Source organism: Vanessa cardui, chromosome 10, assembly GCF_905220365.1.
Source record: "Vanessa cardui chromosome 10, ilVanCard2.1, whole genome shotgun sequence".
NCBI classification, from domain to species: domain Eukaryota; kingdom Metazoa; phylum Arthropoda; class Insecta; order Lepidoptera; family Nymphalidae; genus Vanessa; species Vanessa cardui.
Window position 1 is genome coordinate 12,215,141 of NC_061132.1, and position 16,087 is coordinate 12,231,227.

Below are 16,087 nucleotides of genomic sequence, written 5' to 3' on the forward strand. Positions count from 1 at the left end.
CTCGAGATACGTATTTACACACTTAAGTCACACGTATACCATATAAAATACAAATATAAATTATTTTTAGAACACGTATTATGGTGTTTGTGTTTTTCTATCTGTATCTATAGTTTGACAACACTTGACAGTCTCTTGCTAATAATCACAGATTAAATATTATTAGAATACAAGAAAGGTCGATGGCGTGTTTTGTGGTGAAGTGAAATGAAAGCTTAATTGGGTATTTTTGTAATTCGTGCTTAATTAATTCTAAAAATGTCAGTGAAATGGACTGGTAATCATAGTGAAACTGGAATATTAAGAAAAAGTGAATTTAAAGAGAAGAAAGAAGAATTATTCGTGTTCGGCTATTCGTGCAAACTGTTCAGGGATGACGATAAAGCCCTGCACATTGATCAAGGAAAACACCTCATTCCGTGGATGGGGGATGAAACGTTGAAAATCGACAGGTTCGATCCGTTTTTTACTATAAGACTGTAACTGTGGCGCTAAAAAAGTTTATAACTATAGTAAATAATCAGAAAGTATTAATTTTTGGAAGATGCTAAGTATTTCGCAGAAAATGTTGAAAGTTTTTCCTGAGGGCTGAAGAGAGCTGAGGTTGCCGTACGTGGCTGCCGCCTTGCATATTGTTATGGTGACTTCCTCCGGTGGTATGTATAACCTAAAAAAGGCAACTTTTGCGTACGTACGATAAACTATTATTGACTTTGTGTATGGGACGACCAAATAAATGCAAACAGCCTACAAAAACATTATATACATATATTTATATTATAAGTAATGTCCTATTTCGTTATATATTTTCTAAATTATAAGATTATCTTAAAATAATTATTATCATAAATATTTATTAAGTTTTCCTTTTACCCCTATTTTCGGTTAATAAAGATGTACCCGTTCACTAATTATCAAATTGTGCTACTTTTATTTTGTTCCATCTGAAATTAAAGCTAAATTATTCATTTTTTTTATTTGTATTGACAGGTACGATGCAAGAGGTGCTCTACATGATCTGTCAACCTTGGAAGCCCCGCCTGGGGGCTACGACTGGCGTGTCGAGCTCACCAGGGCTGAACTGGATGTGGAACAACTGTGTGATGAGGAGAGGTACCGTGCCCTTCATACTGATGAAGACGAGGAAGAAATGTATAAAGGTATTCTTAATTAATGTTAATTACATTAATTTATTGAAAGTATATATAGTGCAATGGCTTACAGGCCACTTAGCAGTGTAAAAGTCATCAATCTTGATCCCTTGAGCTATTTTCATACCCACACCTAACACAATTGATAAGCTAAAAAAGAATATTAATAATTCCTTTTTAATTTGGGGCTACACAAAATTTATTCATTTAAAATTTTCTAAACATTTTTGTATTTGGCTTAACTAATTCACTTATACTAAAGTGGAAGTAACAATTTATATCATTTTAGAAGAAAATAAACCACCCAATTTATTATTATTTGTAGAAGAAGAGTTAAAGCGTCTTCATGCGGCTGGCTACGGCCAGGTGGGCTTTAACTATGATACTCCAGCTGAAACAACATCAGAAGCTCAAGCCGTCGAGGTGGAGGAACCCTTCGAACCAACAGCAGATTTTATAGCTTTGTTACCTGCGAACACAGTGCTTGTGAGTAAGAAGAAATTTTACATATTTCAAATGTAGGGCACATATTATGAATAAAAAAAATTGAAATTAAATTAAATTTTGCAAAATAATATATTATAATCTACTATTCAAAAACATAGTTATAATCATATTTAAGAAAAACAACAAGAACATTAAGTAACACATAAAATATACAACTGCCAAATCAATCTTTTATCCTCTCTCAAATAATATGGTTGTCGTCCGCCCGCCTCTCAGATATCTTCTGTAATGCTTCGTCGTATGTCCGGTGATGTCACTTGATTTTCGTTCAACAATATAATAATTATATGCCTAATCTAAGATTTATATAAATTATAAAATAACTAATACTAAATTTAAAATATTCTTTATTCACATAGACTCGAAAAATCTCTAGTGAATCATGTTTCATTGTTGAGTTAAATTAGAAAGTAGATTTTATTGAGATGAACCAGGAAGAAACTCCCTACTAGTTTCTCTTTTCCACCATTTCAATCAAAGAGTATGTCTGTAAAGAACAACTTTCTTTTTCCTAAAATTCCTATTTATTCTGCCTAAAATAAGTCTAAATACGAGTTCAATTATGTAATAAAAATTTTTATTTACATTATATCTGATCAATGTTTATTTCATTAACAGCCAGAAACTCAAAAGCAGAATGCGATCATAGAGAAGACGGCTAAGTTCATAGCAAGTCAGGGTGCTCAGATGGAGATCCTCATCAAGGCGAAACAAGGGGACAATGCTCAGTTCAATTTCCTGAACAAAGATTCGTCCCTACATCCGTATTACACAGCACTGATTGCCTTAGTTAAAGCTGGGAAGTGGCCGGAGAAGAAAGCTGAAGCAGTAGAAGGTATATATGTTATAATATCTCTGATTAATATAAAATTATGATAGGCTTAATAGCCTAGTCACTAAGCTACTAAGCCTAGTGACTAGATAGTACTATGCCCTATACTAGTGGGCAAAGATTCTAACCTGAAGCTCAATAACTAGATAGGTCCACTTTCTGTTGACTGAAACTTGTCAGGAGGCTTGTAATTATCTGATCTTGTTATGAATAACAGAAAGATCTGTATATAACTAAAAATTATTGTTTTTTAATACTAATAATCATTTTTAGTAATAGAAGCTTAGGTAGCTGTGTCGTGCACTATGTTTTAGTAATTTTTTTTAAATATTTATATAAAAATTATATAATTCCTTTTCTATTTATTACAGAAAAACATGAACCAAATGAAGATTACCTACATCCGAGTTTAGCTTCGACAATAATTGAATCAGTGAGTTATCTTTTCGATAAAATTCTTGGTGGTAGTGCTAGCCCGCCTGAGTAGGAACCACCCACCCATCACATAATCTTCCGCTAAATGACAGTATGCAGTATTGTTGTGTTCCGGTTTGAAGGGTGTGTGAGTCAGTGTAACTACAGGCACAAGGGACATAGCATCTTAGTTCCCAAGGTTGGTGGCGCATTGACGATGTAAGGAATAGTTAATATTTCTTACAGCGTCATTGTCTATGGGTGATGACGACCATTTACCATCATGTGGCCAATATGCTTGTCCGCGAACCGATTCCATAAAAAAAAATCGATATAATATACTTTAAGTATATTAGATATATAACAGTTGTTAATCATTTTTGTGAATGGTATAAAGGTTGAAGTGTTACAGTGTTATCAAGTGGCGAGTATCAATGAAGTTTATGTTTGACTAGATGTGCACGCGACCTTGTACGCGTTTGAATTTAACAAAAAAGATATAATTGTAGCCTAAGTTACTCTTTATTATGTCAGTTATCTGCCATTGAAAGTCCTGTCAAAATCGATTCAGCCATTTCAAAGATTAGCCGGTACAAACAGACATACAGACATACAGACAAAAATTGTAAAAATGTGATTTTGGTATATGTACTGCATATACATACATATGCAATGAGTAAAAAAGGGCTACTTTAATATTACAAACAGACATTCCAATTTCATTATGTGTATAGATAACTCTATTTTTGTATTTACAACGATGTCGAAAGTGGCGAGTACTCAGAGGTGTGATGCGCATGTGTTTATGTTTCCCCAATAGTCAAGGCCATCTGAAAATCATTGCTGTGCATTAGCACAGCTTATACTGAGATGAACACCTATACACCTACACTGTGATCTTTAAATTTAATTTTTTTTCCTGTTATAATCTATAAAATGTATGTGTGTAGCAAAATATATGGTTTAAATGGTTTATGTCGCAGGCGCCGTCGATCCCGAGCATCCACTACAAGCCGTCGGCGGACTGCGACTACACGCTGCTGATCTCGCGCATGCGCGGCGAGGCGCCGGACGACGCGTACGCGGGCGAGCTGGCGCCGGGCGAGGTGGCGCCGCCGGGCACGGAGCCGCTGCCGCCGCGCCCCACCATCGCGCGCGCGCCCGTGCGCTACCGCCCCGCGCCGCGCCCCACCGGTGCGCGCCCCTCACTACCGGAGCCCTACGCCGACCCTGGGCTTCCAGTACTTTACTCGACTGATACACATATGAATAGGCTATTTGACTGTTATTTAAAATCCATTTTATATTATTTAGTATAAGTTAAGGAACCCAGTAAAAGTTGTTTTTTTTTTATTTCTAGTACATATTTGCCGAAAAATATCATATTAAAAATTCCATATTTAAAAAGCGCGCAAAAACTCTACTTGGACAATATGGCGCTGCAATCGGGTCGGTGACGTCACTTTCCTGTTTTTTAATCTGTGGTACATATAGTAGAAAAGCAAAGTTTACAAGAAAGTGACTTCATCATAAGCCCGGCGATTGACCGGGAGCGTTTTGTGTCACGTGACAAACGTTTGAAAAAAAGGAATTTTCATTTATGGATTTTTGAATAAATTAATTATTATTTTCAACTTTCGTTAGTAAATAACCATTTTTAAACTCATAATATACACTGATTACAAAAATTCGCAATTTATTTTTCGCATTGTCAAATAGCCTATTAATGTGACATAAAAATTCAAAGACTTGCAGTTAGTTATACTCGTTAACTTAGCTTGACTTGCCATTGATAGGAGCGGATATCCTCGTTTAGCCGTTTTTAAAATTACCAACTTAGTATAGTAGGACACAAATTAGATGTAGCATCGGAAAATGCAATGGAATGAAATTAAAACCGATTACTACCGATTAACACAACCAATAGAAATAGCTCCCTATCGCGCCATTCGACGCTATTCGTCGCTATAGATTCACGCGTCAGAGAAAGCAAGTGCATGTAAATCGACGCGTCAAATTGACGAATACATTAGGTCACATGATATTACAAGTTATTACGTTTGTGCAAAGATCATATTCGCATGAGAAATAAATATTGATAATTTGGGATAGCGTACTCAATTCGGATGTGATCGGTTTTACAAATTTTGCCGATGCGACATCTAAGTTGTGTCGTACTATAAAATAATAGTGAATATTTTAACTTATTTCATTTCAATACTTGTATTTTGTTATACAGCTACGGGGAACCAAACTCTTCAGCAACAGTACGCGGCCTACTACAGTCAGTATGTGACTCAAGCGCAAAGTCAGCCAGCTCCCGTCGAACCCCCGCCTAAGAAAGCAGTCGTGACTACCACTAAGTCGACTGGCCTCAGTCTCATGAAGAACTACAATACGGATAGCGACAGTGACGTATCGGGTAAGATCAATTAAAAATACAGAAAAGACAAATAATATATGATATGAGTAATATTTTTATTTTAATTAAATACGTTTTTGCTACTATTTGTATGTATGTATGTAATGTATAGTCATAAAGTAATACAATATGGTATTATATTATGGTGAAATAGTATATGTTGACCCTTTTTGACACTAAAAAGAAATAGGATACTGAATACCTAACGTTATAGACCGCATCGTGTAAAAAGAACACTGGAAGAAAGCGGCGGGGGTGTGCTTGCGCATAGGTACAATCGAGCAAGAAAGTACAGGCATATTGTTTATTTTTGAAGTAGCCTGGCACGCGGGTTTGCAAATTAAATATTGATAGGCACACCAATACAGATATTGGACAGAATATAATTAAATAGAAATAAAAATGTGTTTGATTCAAGATAGAATATTTAATCTAATTACAAAATTAAACGTGTGGAAGGCAATCCTTTTTCAACGTTTTGTGACGTTGGATTTGTGGATAGTTCTTTTGTTAAATGTCAATGTCTGTTTTTATTCAGTTATTTTATTTTTGCCGCTAGTTAGGAAAATTCCGAATCTTTTGAACCTTTTAAAATTTTGATTCGAATAATTTTGTTGCCAATCTATAAAACGGACCACTATTTTATAAATTGTTATAAATTATTATCAACTGCATTAATATCATCCTCTCTCTTCATAAAACAATTTACGTCATAAATATCATTTCTTTCTTTCCTATGTAAAATCATTACGTAATAAAAACTTTTTTGCGTGATGGTATTTTGAGAACAAACGTAACGTGGACACAGCGTGGATAGCAAAGGTCGACTGACGAGCCAATAGCGCACCGGCAAGCATGCGGCGCTTGACCCGCCGCACCTCATACCACCAAATGACCGATAAATAGTCTAGTGCGCAGGTTGACTGCTAGCCTTCTTTTTACATGACGCGAGCTATACCGTCCTCCATCCCTCGCCTCACGGGTGAAGGTGGAGGAGGAACGTAGTAGACTACAACTAAGAAAAATAGTGAGAATGTATTCTCACTATTTTTCTTAATGAAAATTCATTTTCTTTGATCGCAGACTTCGACGATAGTTCCTCATCGGACAGCAAAGACAAACCAATAATCGTAACCCCGCCCGATGACGTAAAGGTCGTGATCGACAAGATGGCGGCGTACGTTGCACGTAATGGCGACAAGTTCGAGGAGATAGTGCGCGCGAAAAACGATCCACGCTTCACTTTCTTAGAGCCCGATAATATATATCATACGTTTTATAGAAGATTGATGCAGGAGAAGAGGGGCGTAGATGTCAATGGGAAAGATAAGAAGCAGAAGCATGATAAAGGTGAGACAGTAATACCTACCTACACTCAAAATCAAAATATACTTTATTCAAGTGGGCTTTTTCAAGCACTTTTGAAACGTCATATAACAATTAAGTGAAGCTACCACCGGTTCGGAAAGTAGATTCTACCGAGAAGAACCGGCAAGAAAATCAGTAGTTACTCTTTTTCAACATTTAAAAAAAAGTACAGTCATGTTAGTTAATACAATTATTTAAATTAATATCTACTATAAAGAAACTAAAAATAAACCACGCGATGGTAAGTGATCAGTGATCACCACCACCCATAAACATTGCGTGGTGAGAATAGCCAATACGCTACGATTTCTTGTAACATCTTACATCATATGCCTATATCATTGTTTTATACCTATGTAAATGTTATTTGGTAGGGCCTTGTTTAATGTAGAGTCGAGATGGCCCAGTAGTTAGAACGCGTGCATCTTAACCGATGATCGCGGGTTCAAACCCAACCAAGCACCGCTGATTCATGTGCTTAATTTGTCTTTATAATTCATCTCGTGCTCAGATGGGAACAGCGCGGTGGAATATATTCCAAACCTTCTCCTCAAAGGGAGAGGAGGCCTTTTGCCCAGCAGTAGGAATTTACAGGCTGTTGTTGTTGTTGTTGTTGTTGTTTAATGTGTCCTGTGTAAATTTAGTACATTAAAGTATTTTCATTTCAGCCCCTGTATCGTTCTCTATAAAGAAACTGAAAGAACCCGATCCGATCTTACCGAAACCGGCTCTTCCGTACGAATCGAGTTCAGAAGATGACGAAGCGAATAAAGATGTAGAAAGACAAGATGAATCGCCAAAAGAAATCCCAAAGACGAACATACCACAGGTGTATACCGTGAATAATATACCGCCGGTCGTTGTGTACAAGATGGAGGCGATTCAAGTGAACAATCTACCATTAGTGAAGACGATCGAACCAGCGGCTACAGTCGTACACAAACCAACAATACCGGAAGTCATAGAACCGATATCAAAAGAAACTCAAGTAAAAGAACCGTTAAAAGTTGAAGACAAGCCCATTGTAGAAATCAATCCGGTGAAAGTCGAAGTTAAAGATGAAAAACCACCGGAGAAAAGAGAAGAGAGAATAAGGGAGAGCGATAAGAGAAGCCCGAGTAGAGATAAAAAGAAACACCGCGATCGGAAGAAGGAATATCGTTCGGAACACAAGTCTGAACGGAAGGACAGGAGAGCTGAAAGGAACTCTGAGAGGGAGAAGGAAAGAGAAAGGAAGAGAGAAAGAGACGTCGAGAGGAATAACAGAGAAGCGGAGAGGGATAAGAAGAGAAGGAGGCATAAGGAGGAGGTGGAAAATGAGATCATATCGCTGGAAGATAACTCCGATGAAATGATAGATTTGACGGGCGATCAGTCGGACTCAAAAGGTAATATTACAAGTCATATTTTTTATATTTACTTGTTAAACAATAATTTAAGCAGATATAAATCGAAAGGGAGTAAAGCTACTTGAATACATTGAACGCTCAATCGCTATAGTACTAGCTGTGCTCGTGACCTTGTACGCGTTTGAATTTAACAAAAAATATTTTTGTAGCCTAAGTTACTCCTTATTAAATTAGTTATCTGCCAGTGAAAGTCCCGTCAAAATCGGTCCAGCCGTTCCAGAGATTAGCCGGGACAAACAGACAGACAGACTGACTGTTGTATTTAGAAAAGTATATTAGTTAAATGTAATAGGTTGCTTGTTTACTTCGTCATAAACATGGAGAGAAACCAACCTAGGAAAATAAACCCTATTAGTTTGAACACCGACAAAAATTGTAAAAAATGTTATTTTGGTATATGTACCCTGTATACACATGCATTGAGTAAAAACGTAAAATCGACGAGTGAAATCTGAATAATACAAACAGACACTCCAATTTTATTATGTGTGTAGATATGATGTGAATGTTTAAATAAAACTAATTATAACGGATGAATCGCGTATATTAATTATTTTTAAACATCCCGACGTTTCGAGCACTTTGCAGTGTTCGTGGTCACGGGTAGATTACCCGGTAGGTCTTAAATAATTAATATACGCGATTCATCCGTTATAATTAGTTTTATTTAAATGTGTAATAATTGCGAAAATTTAAGACAACATTATGATGTGAATGTGGTGTTACCCGCAGAGGCGGCGGAGGCGCCGGGCGCGCGGGCCCGCGCGGCGGCCGTGCTGCGCGCCGCGGGCCTGCACCCCGCCGCCGCCGCGCTGCCCAACACCTCGCTCGCCAGCGCCATGGTCAGTGACCCTACATTCAATTGACCACTTGTACCCTCTGGCTCATTTGCCAAAAAAAGCTAATTGTACCAGTTCAAGCCATTGCATAATAATAGCAGTAGTTACTACTGCTGGCCAAAACCCTCTCCCGATGCGCCCCAAAGCTCCCAACACAACAACAACAGCCTGTAAATTCCCACTGCTGGGCTAAAAGCCTCCTCTCCCTTTTGAGGAGAAGGTTTTGGAACATATTCCACCCCGCTGTTCCAATGCGGGTTGGTGGAATACACATGTGGCAGAATTTCTATGAAATTTGTCACATGCAGGTTTCCTCACGATGTTTTCCTTCACCGCTGAGCACGAGATGAATTATAAAGACAAATTAAGCACATGAATCAGCGGTGCTTGCCTGGGTTTGAACCCGCAATCATCGGTTAAGATGCACGCGTTCTAACCACTGGGCCATCTCGACTCAAAGCTCCCAATCTCCGGTTTTTATCACCAACTTCTTCAGGTTATCAACGCAACTAGCTGTAAAGTGCCCTATGCTGCCCTTTGCCGATTCGCGATCACAATTAAAAAACTTGTCTACTCCAATAAACATCGGTTCTTCGACATGCGTGCCTACTGTCACTTCAGTCTGCTAATTTTTACAAGCTATCTTGGTTATTCTAGTTTTTCGGTTAAAAATACAGTCAGATTAAGAAAACCTTCGTCAGTTTTCAGATTCATTCCTTTATCGAGTCTTAAGCTCTTAGTACCTTTTGAATATTAAAATCAAATCATTGCGACGCAATATGTCATTCTCGGTGAAGCAGATTATCGCTCATACTGAGCACACGAAAATAGATCTTAAGGTGACGAACCTTTTCTTATTCCGACTGTACTTCGAGCACAGCCCGCTGACTTTGACCTTGAATTTCTAGACTAGTCCAGCAGTTTGTGTCCTAGTTATATATAATAATTTATTTATTTAATATATAATAATAATAGTTGAGCTGAGATGGTCCAGTGGTTAGAACGCGTGCATCTTAACCGATGATTGCAGGCTCAAACCCAGACAAGCAACCACTATATATATGAGCTTAATTTGTGTTTAAAATTCATCTCGTTCTCGGCGACGAAGGAAAACATCGCGAGGAAACCTGCATGTGTCTAATTTCATCGAAATTCTGCCACATGTGCATTCCACCAACCCGCATTGGAACAGCGTGGCGGAATATGTTCCAAACCCTGTCCTTAATGGAAGAGGAGGCCTTATCTCAGCAGTGGGAAATGTACAGACTGTTACTTTACCTTTTATTTAAGCATCCTATTGAACAAAAACAAGATGTGAACGATAATAACTGCGATAGTATAAAACTGTGGTGCAGTTATTAACGCCCGCCAACAAAGCGACATTGCTCTTTTAATTATATATTTCCTACACCTCAACACGTGACGCGTTACATTATATTGAAGTATAACGATTGTAAAACTATTTTTTAATAGAGATGCTTAGAAATTATCAAAAAAATACAATAACAATAAGTACCATCTCAATACCACGAATGTGTCACAATAACAAAAAATCTATCTTAAGAAAGTGTTAGTGAAATACAAACAAAATATATTGCATAGATAGATTTACAATCGGAATACTAAAAAACGTATGACCAAACCTTTACTATAGATACATAGATTTACATCAAAATCAAAATCGAAATAAACTTTATTCAAGTGGGCTTTTACAAGCACTTTTGAATCGTCATTTTACAATTAAGTGAAGCTACCACCGGTTCGGAAAGTAGATTCTACCGAGAAGAACCGAAAACTTAGTATAAGTACGACCCAACTTAGATGTCGCATCGGCAAAATTCGTAAAACCGATCACATCCGAATTGAGTACGCTATCCCAAATTATCAATATTTATTTCTCATGCGAATATGATCTTTGCGCAAACGTAATAACTTGTAATATCATATGATCTAATATATTCGTCAATTTGACGCGTCGATTTACATGCACTTGCTTTCTCTGACGCGTGAATCTATAGCGACGAATAGCTTCGAATGGCGCGATAGGGAGCTATTTCTATTGGTTGTGTTTGTTGTTTCATTCCATTGCATTTTCCGATGCTACATCTAATTTGTGTCCTACTATAGTTACTTATCTAAGGGCATTTGATTTTGACGTCACGTGTTGTGATGAAATGTTTCCCGCACTTGAAGTTTGATGTCATAATCTCATATCGGCAGACGTACCGCCCTCCGGGCGCCGCGCATACGAGATTATAACACACTAAGTACGTCACACGCCGACCTCTTGCGCGTATTGTTTGATAATTAAATTAATTATCAGTTGACTGATTTGGATTGTGATAAATGCACAATTGTCTATTAATGTTATTCTTCTATATCTATCTATATATTTAAAACATTTATTAACATAAGAATTAATAACATTAAATGCTTAAATCAATGATGTTTTAGTAAACAGATATGTTATTAACGCGCAAAAAGTGAAGACTAGAAAACTTCCTAATTGAGACGTTTGCCTTAAGTCGTTTTACGTAGTAATACGTTATAATACATCATAATTACGTAGTAATACGTTTTGCGTAATTAAAACATCTAGTTATACCTTTTACTTATTGTTTTTATCAAGCTATCCTTTTTACTTTTAATGAAATGTAAAAATAAACGGTCCCCGGCGTGGCACACTTTTTTCTGTTGCTTAGTATGGATATAACATATCTGTTTATTAGAATATCATTGGCTTAAATATATACAAATATGAACTGAAACTAGTTACTGTATAAATCTTGTCCGCGTGCAATGGTGACAAGAATGCTAGCAGCATTTCCCCGTTGAATCGCATTTCCGATCCTCTGGGCAAACGAACCAGCCCTCCTGTCACCAGTGGAGGCAATGAGGCGAGGTGTTATACTTTTGATGAAGCTTTTTGCACCACTACTCCAAGGGCCAAGCGTTTTGAAATTTACATGTATTTAAATCTTCTGTACTTATATAGTATGTAAAGTGTGTAAGTATTTGGAATAGACCCGTTAGGTAGGTAGGCCCCGGTTCGGAATTGAGTTAAAAAATAGAATAGTAATTTTTTTTATTTCACCCGTACAGACAGAAAAAAGAAGGGAGACTAATTTATATTAATATTATAAACGTGAAAGTAACTCTTACTAAGTACTAATAAACTAGTAAGTTCTTTCAAGACCAAACCGCTGAACCGAATTTGATGAAAGGTAAGGTTCGTAGTATGTATACCAAAATGTCGGAACGTACTTTATTCTGTCTTCTTATTCGCCAGGCGGATACGTTAGAGTCGCTTCGAAAAAAGAAGTCTGAGGAAGAAGAAAAGAGAAGGAGACGGGATAAAAGAAGACGGAGAGACAAGAGAGGTAACACCAAATTTTATTCGATCTTATCAGCTCTGGGACAGTTCGATTGATTCGTTGGTTTTGTACAATTCTTCAGAAAGTATTCGACATGTAACTTATTCATGATTTGATTTATTATAACTTAATATAGTTGATAATAAGTAGTTGATTAATAAATTGAATAAGAAATTTATGTTACAAACACAAAACTTGCAAATTTTCCATCTTAGGCCAATTGGTTGCTATATTTCCCACGACTCCTCAGCTTGACGTATTATGTAATAGGGGATTACATTAAATAGTTTTTCAGCATCATCTAAAGACAGTATAAGACAGTTCGTTTGGGCAGCATTACTTAGGGTTGTGATTGTTTGAAGGGTGAGTGAGCCATATTCACTCTCAAGGTCGATGTCGCATTGACGATGTATGAGTAATTAATATGCTAACACTGTCAAAGTCCATATGAGGAGGTGACTGCTGACACCTTTCCAACAGGTGTCCCAGAGGCAGTCGGCGGTGACGGAAAACGTCGTGAGGAAACCTGCCTGTGTGTTGTATAGAAATCCTGCCACATCTGTATTCCACCAAACCGCATTGGAACGGCGTGGTTGAATATATTTCAAACCCTCTCCTTATTAGATGAGAAGAACTTAGCCCAGCAGTGGGAAATTTACAGGCTGCTACTTTACTAACTTTTTAAATCAGTTAATACTGACTTAGAAAGTATGATTTCAATTTTTTCTTAATGTTACAAGGAGTAATATGATCCTGTACATCAGTGGGTATCCGTGCTATTCAAACGATATCTACGAGTTCTGTTATGTTATTTATCAGATCGTGTTATTTATTCAATTCATTCAAAATGTATAATTTATATTTTTGTTTATTTCAGACTACGATGATGAAACCGATAAACACAAGAAAAGTAAACGGAAGAAGATCAGGTTAGTTTAATAATCCCGATCAATTGTTTAGTAAAACAAAACTAAGTTTAGTTTAGTTAGAATTAGAACAGCTATGTTCTACCCGATAGGTAATTATTATATTGAAACATATATTAGGTTTAACTAATATTATAAATACGAAGTTAACTCTTATCTGTTTGATCTCAAAATATATTGGTAATGAAATCTGTTTTATATAAGTAAGATTAAAATTATAATGTTATATTTTTTCCCCTGTTACAGATCATCTGACGACGAAGAATCGGACTATGATGGGTATGTTGAAATTAATTATCACTAATTTAATTTCAGTAGTTCGGGATGGCCAAAATAATATTATCGTTTTACAATGATGCTTCAATGTCTCTATCTCTTGTTACAATGCCACGCTATAGTCCAATTGTTTTATAATGACAGCTCAATCATATTTAAAATAAGAAATTGTGTTACATGCCAGTATTAAATGCTATAAAATAATATTAACATATTATTGATCAATTAATTACAACAATAATTGTATATAATAAAGTAAATTCAATAGCCCCTGCTATATTCATAATATTTAATAATAATATGATGTCAATTGTGATATAGAATCAAATATAACACCGCATTGAAGGCTAAGTTTACTCTGGTAACACTTAGCTATAAGTATGAAAATGTTCACAATTTTAATTATTGTTTAACTGTAAAGAACATTTAATTTTTGTGTATGCTATATACATATATGTATATTCTTGTCTGAGTATCGTCATCATTTATTCATCCGAATTTTGGAAGTAAAATTAAAATGTTAATAATTGATTAAGTTCAATAGTGTTACAATAAAGACTTAATAATCAAGAACTGTTGGTAACGCACAATGTAGCTGAGTTATTAGTAAATCGCATGAAATAAATAAATCCATAAATAGATTTTTCAAGCCTCCTACTTACAACTTGAATAATCTATAAAACTTTAAAACAAAATAACACCAAGAAAAAATATTATTTTGGATCAGCTTCTTCGCAAAACAACTCGCATAAATTTAATCACAATCATGTTAATGGTTTATACATAGAGGACAAACATACAAAGCAATATAATTCAACATTGAGATATATATTTTCCTATCAAATTACATTTCGTCATCTAGATAGGTGTGCGTATCATTCGGAAGTTAACCCAGCCTCTCGAGATAGAGCGATTTTCGGTTTGATAAGATATGAGAAAGGAATATCTAAGTGTCAAAAATGTAATTACTGTCAAACTGTTATCAATTGTCACAAGATAGACTTTGAACCAATACATACCCACGGGGTACTAACGGCACTGACAATATTTTGTTTCTTAATATTGTACTATAAACTAGTATTACATACATAGGTATACTTTTGTTCACTCACGGAGACATTCCTTTCTGTAGAGTATCTAGTCTCATAATTAGTAACACTATCGGCTATAATAATATTATGTTTGGATTTCCTCATAATGAACCAAAATATTTATACAGTATTTATATATATTTTGTAATAATATATAGTTACATATTTTCGGTAGTATCTGCTTTTTAAATGTTATTTATTATATAAAGTTGATATATCTATCGGGTATATAGGACACAACCTCTATAAGAATATTTCTTAATGCTATAAACACACTAATAGATTACAGAATTATTGTAGTATATGGAGTTTTTAATAATTTAACCAAATTCACAGTTCAAAGAAGAAAAAACGCAAGAAAGACAAGAAACACACATCGAAGAGCAAGAAGAAGAGAAGGAAGGAGTTGGAGATGAAGGAACCGGTGCAGACCTTGAATATTGATCTGACGAACACGTTGAAAGAGCTTCGAAACTCCTCTCCGACGAAAGAACTAGTCCTACAGGATATAGGAGAGGTTCCGAGCACGACGCGACAGGAGTCGGAGGAGGAGAAGGTAAAGAGGAAGAAAGAGAGAGAGTACAGTGAGGGGGAGTGGTCGAGTGATAGTGGGGAGGACTCGCCTATGAGTGATAACGATTGATTTAAATATTAGGAGTATTTTTGTAACTATAATGTAAGTCTTAGTTTTATTCTGTTGTAATGAGATATGATTGCGCAAATTTATTTGATAACACTTTGTAAATTTTTATGTTTAAATATATTCTCGTTTCTACTTGTGTTAAATTATGTTTTAAGATATTTTTGCAAATGTAAAACATGTGAAGTGATTATTTATACATATGATATATATATTTTAATTAGTAATAATTGTGTAAAGATAAATATATATTTTAGATTGTAACCTATATGTCTGTTGTATGTATAACTTATTCCAAGCTCAGGAGCAGTAATGAAAGATCAGTGATATTCATTATGGTTTCTGCGAAATAAAATCGAAATTTGTCGAAAATACATATAATGGAAGTAAATTGAAATGGATATATTGATAACTAGAGCAATGTCGTGTTGTAAATAAAGATGTATTAATCATTTTTTCATTTATAATTGGTTGTAAGTTATGATACAGCAGAGGTATTAGCAAATCACAGTAACAGCCTGTATCCTACTGGACTTAGTCCTGCTCTACCTTTCAAGGTTAGGAACTTATTTCACCACTCAGCTCCAATTCAGGATGGTAAATACAAATGTGGAAGAATATCATTGATATTAGACATGCAGGTGTCTTTAAGAAATTACCCTTAATCGCCAAGCACGAGCTGAATTACAAACACAGATTAAACACATGAAAGTTTTGTTGTGTTTGTCTAGGATCGAATCCGTAACTACCAGTTAAAATGCACACGTTCTAAACACTAAGCCATCTCGGGTAGTTAAAGCTTGTTTATCTTTATTCCTTTGATTGGAATAGGTGATAT

The 16,087-nt window shown here is 35.8% G+C and overlaps 1 protein-coding gene across 1 annotated transcript; it reads left to right on the forward strand.

The window, feature by feature from the left end:
- Window positions 1–258: 258 nt before the first annotated feature.
- Window positions 259–15,617, forward strand: LOC124532856 (protein suppressor of white apricot). Its single transcript, XM_047107965.1, has 14 exons — window positions 259–452; window positions 991–1,160; window positions 1,477–1,637; window positions 2,277–2,493; window positions 2,862–2,923; window positions 3,888–4,098; window positions 5,144–5,326; window positions 6,410–6,676; window positions 7,363–8,082; window positions 8,836–8,945; window positions 12,232–12,322; window positions 13,194–13,245; window positions 13,489–13,521; window positions 14,946–15,617. Exons 1-14 carry the CDS (start codon window positions 259–261, stop codon window positions 15,250–15,252), a joined length of 2,778 nt encoding a protein of 925 aa, XP_046963921.1. The 3' UTR covers window positions 15,253–15,617.
- Window positions 15,618–16,087: the final 470 nt, after the last annotated feature.

Coding starts and splice junctions, on each gene's coding strand:
- LOC124532856 (XM_047107965.1), top strand. CDS start 259: ATGTCAGTGAAATGGACTGGTAATCATAGTGAAACTGGAATATTAAGA. Junction 5,327..6,409: donor TAGCGACAGTGACGTATCGG/GTAAGATCAATT, acceptor CTTTGATCGCAG/ACTTCGACGATAGTTCCTCA. Junction 8,946..12,231: donor CCTCGCTCGCCAGCGCCATG/GTCAGTGACCCT, acceptor CTTATTCGCCAG/GCGGATACGTTAGAGTCGCT.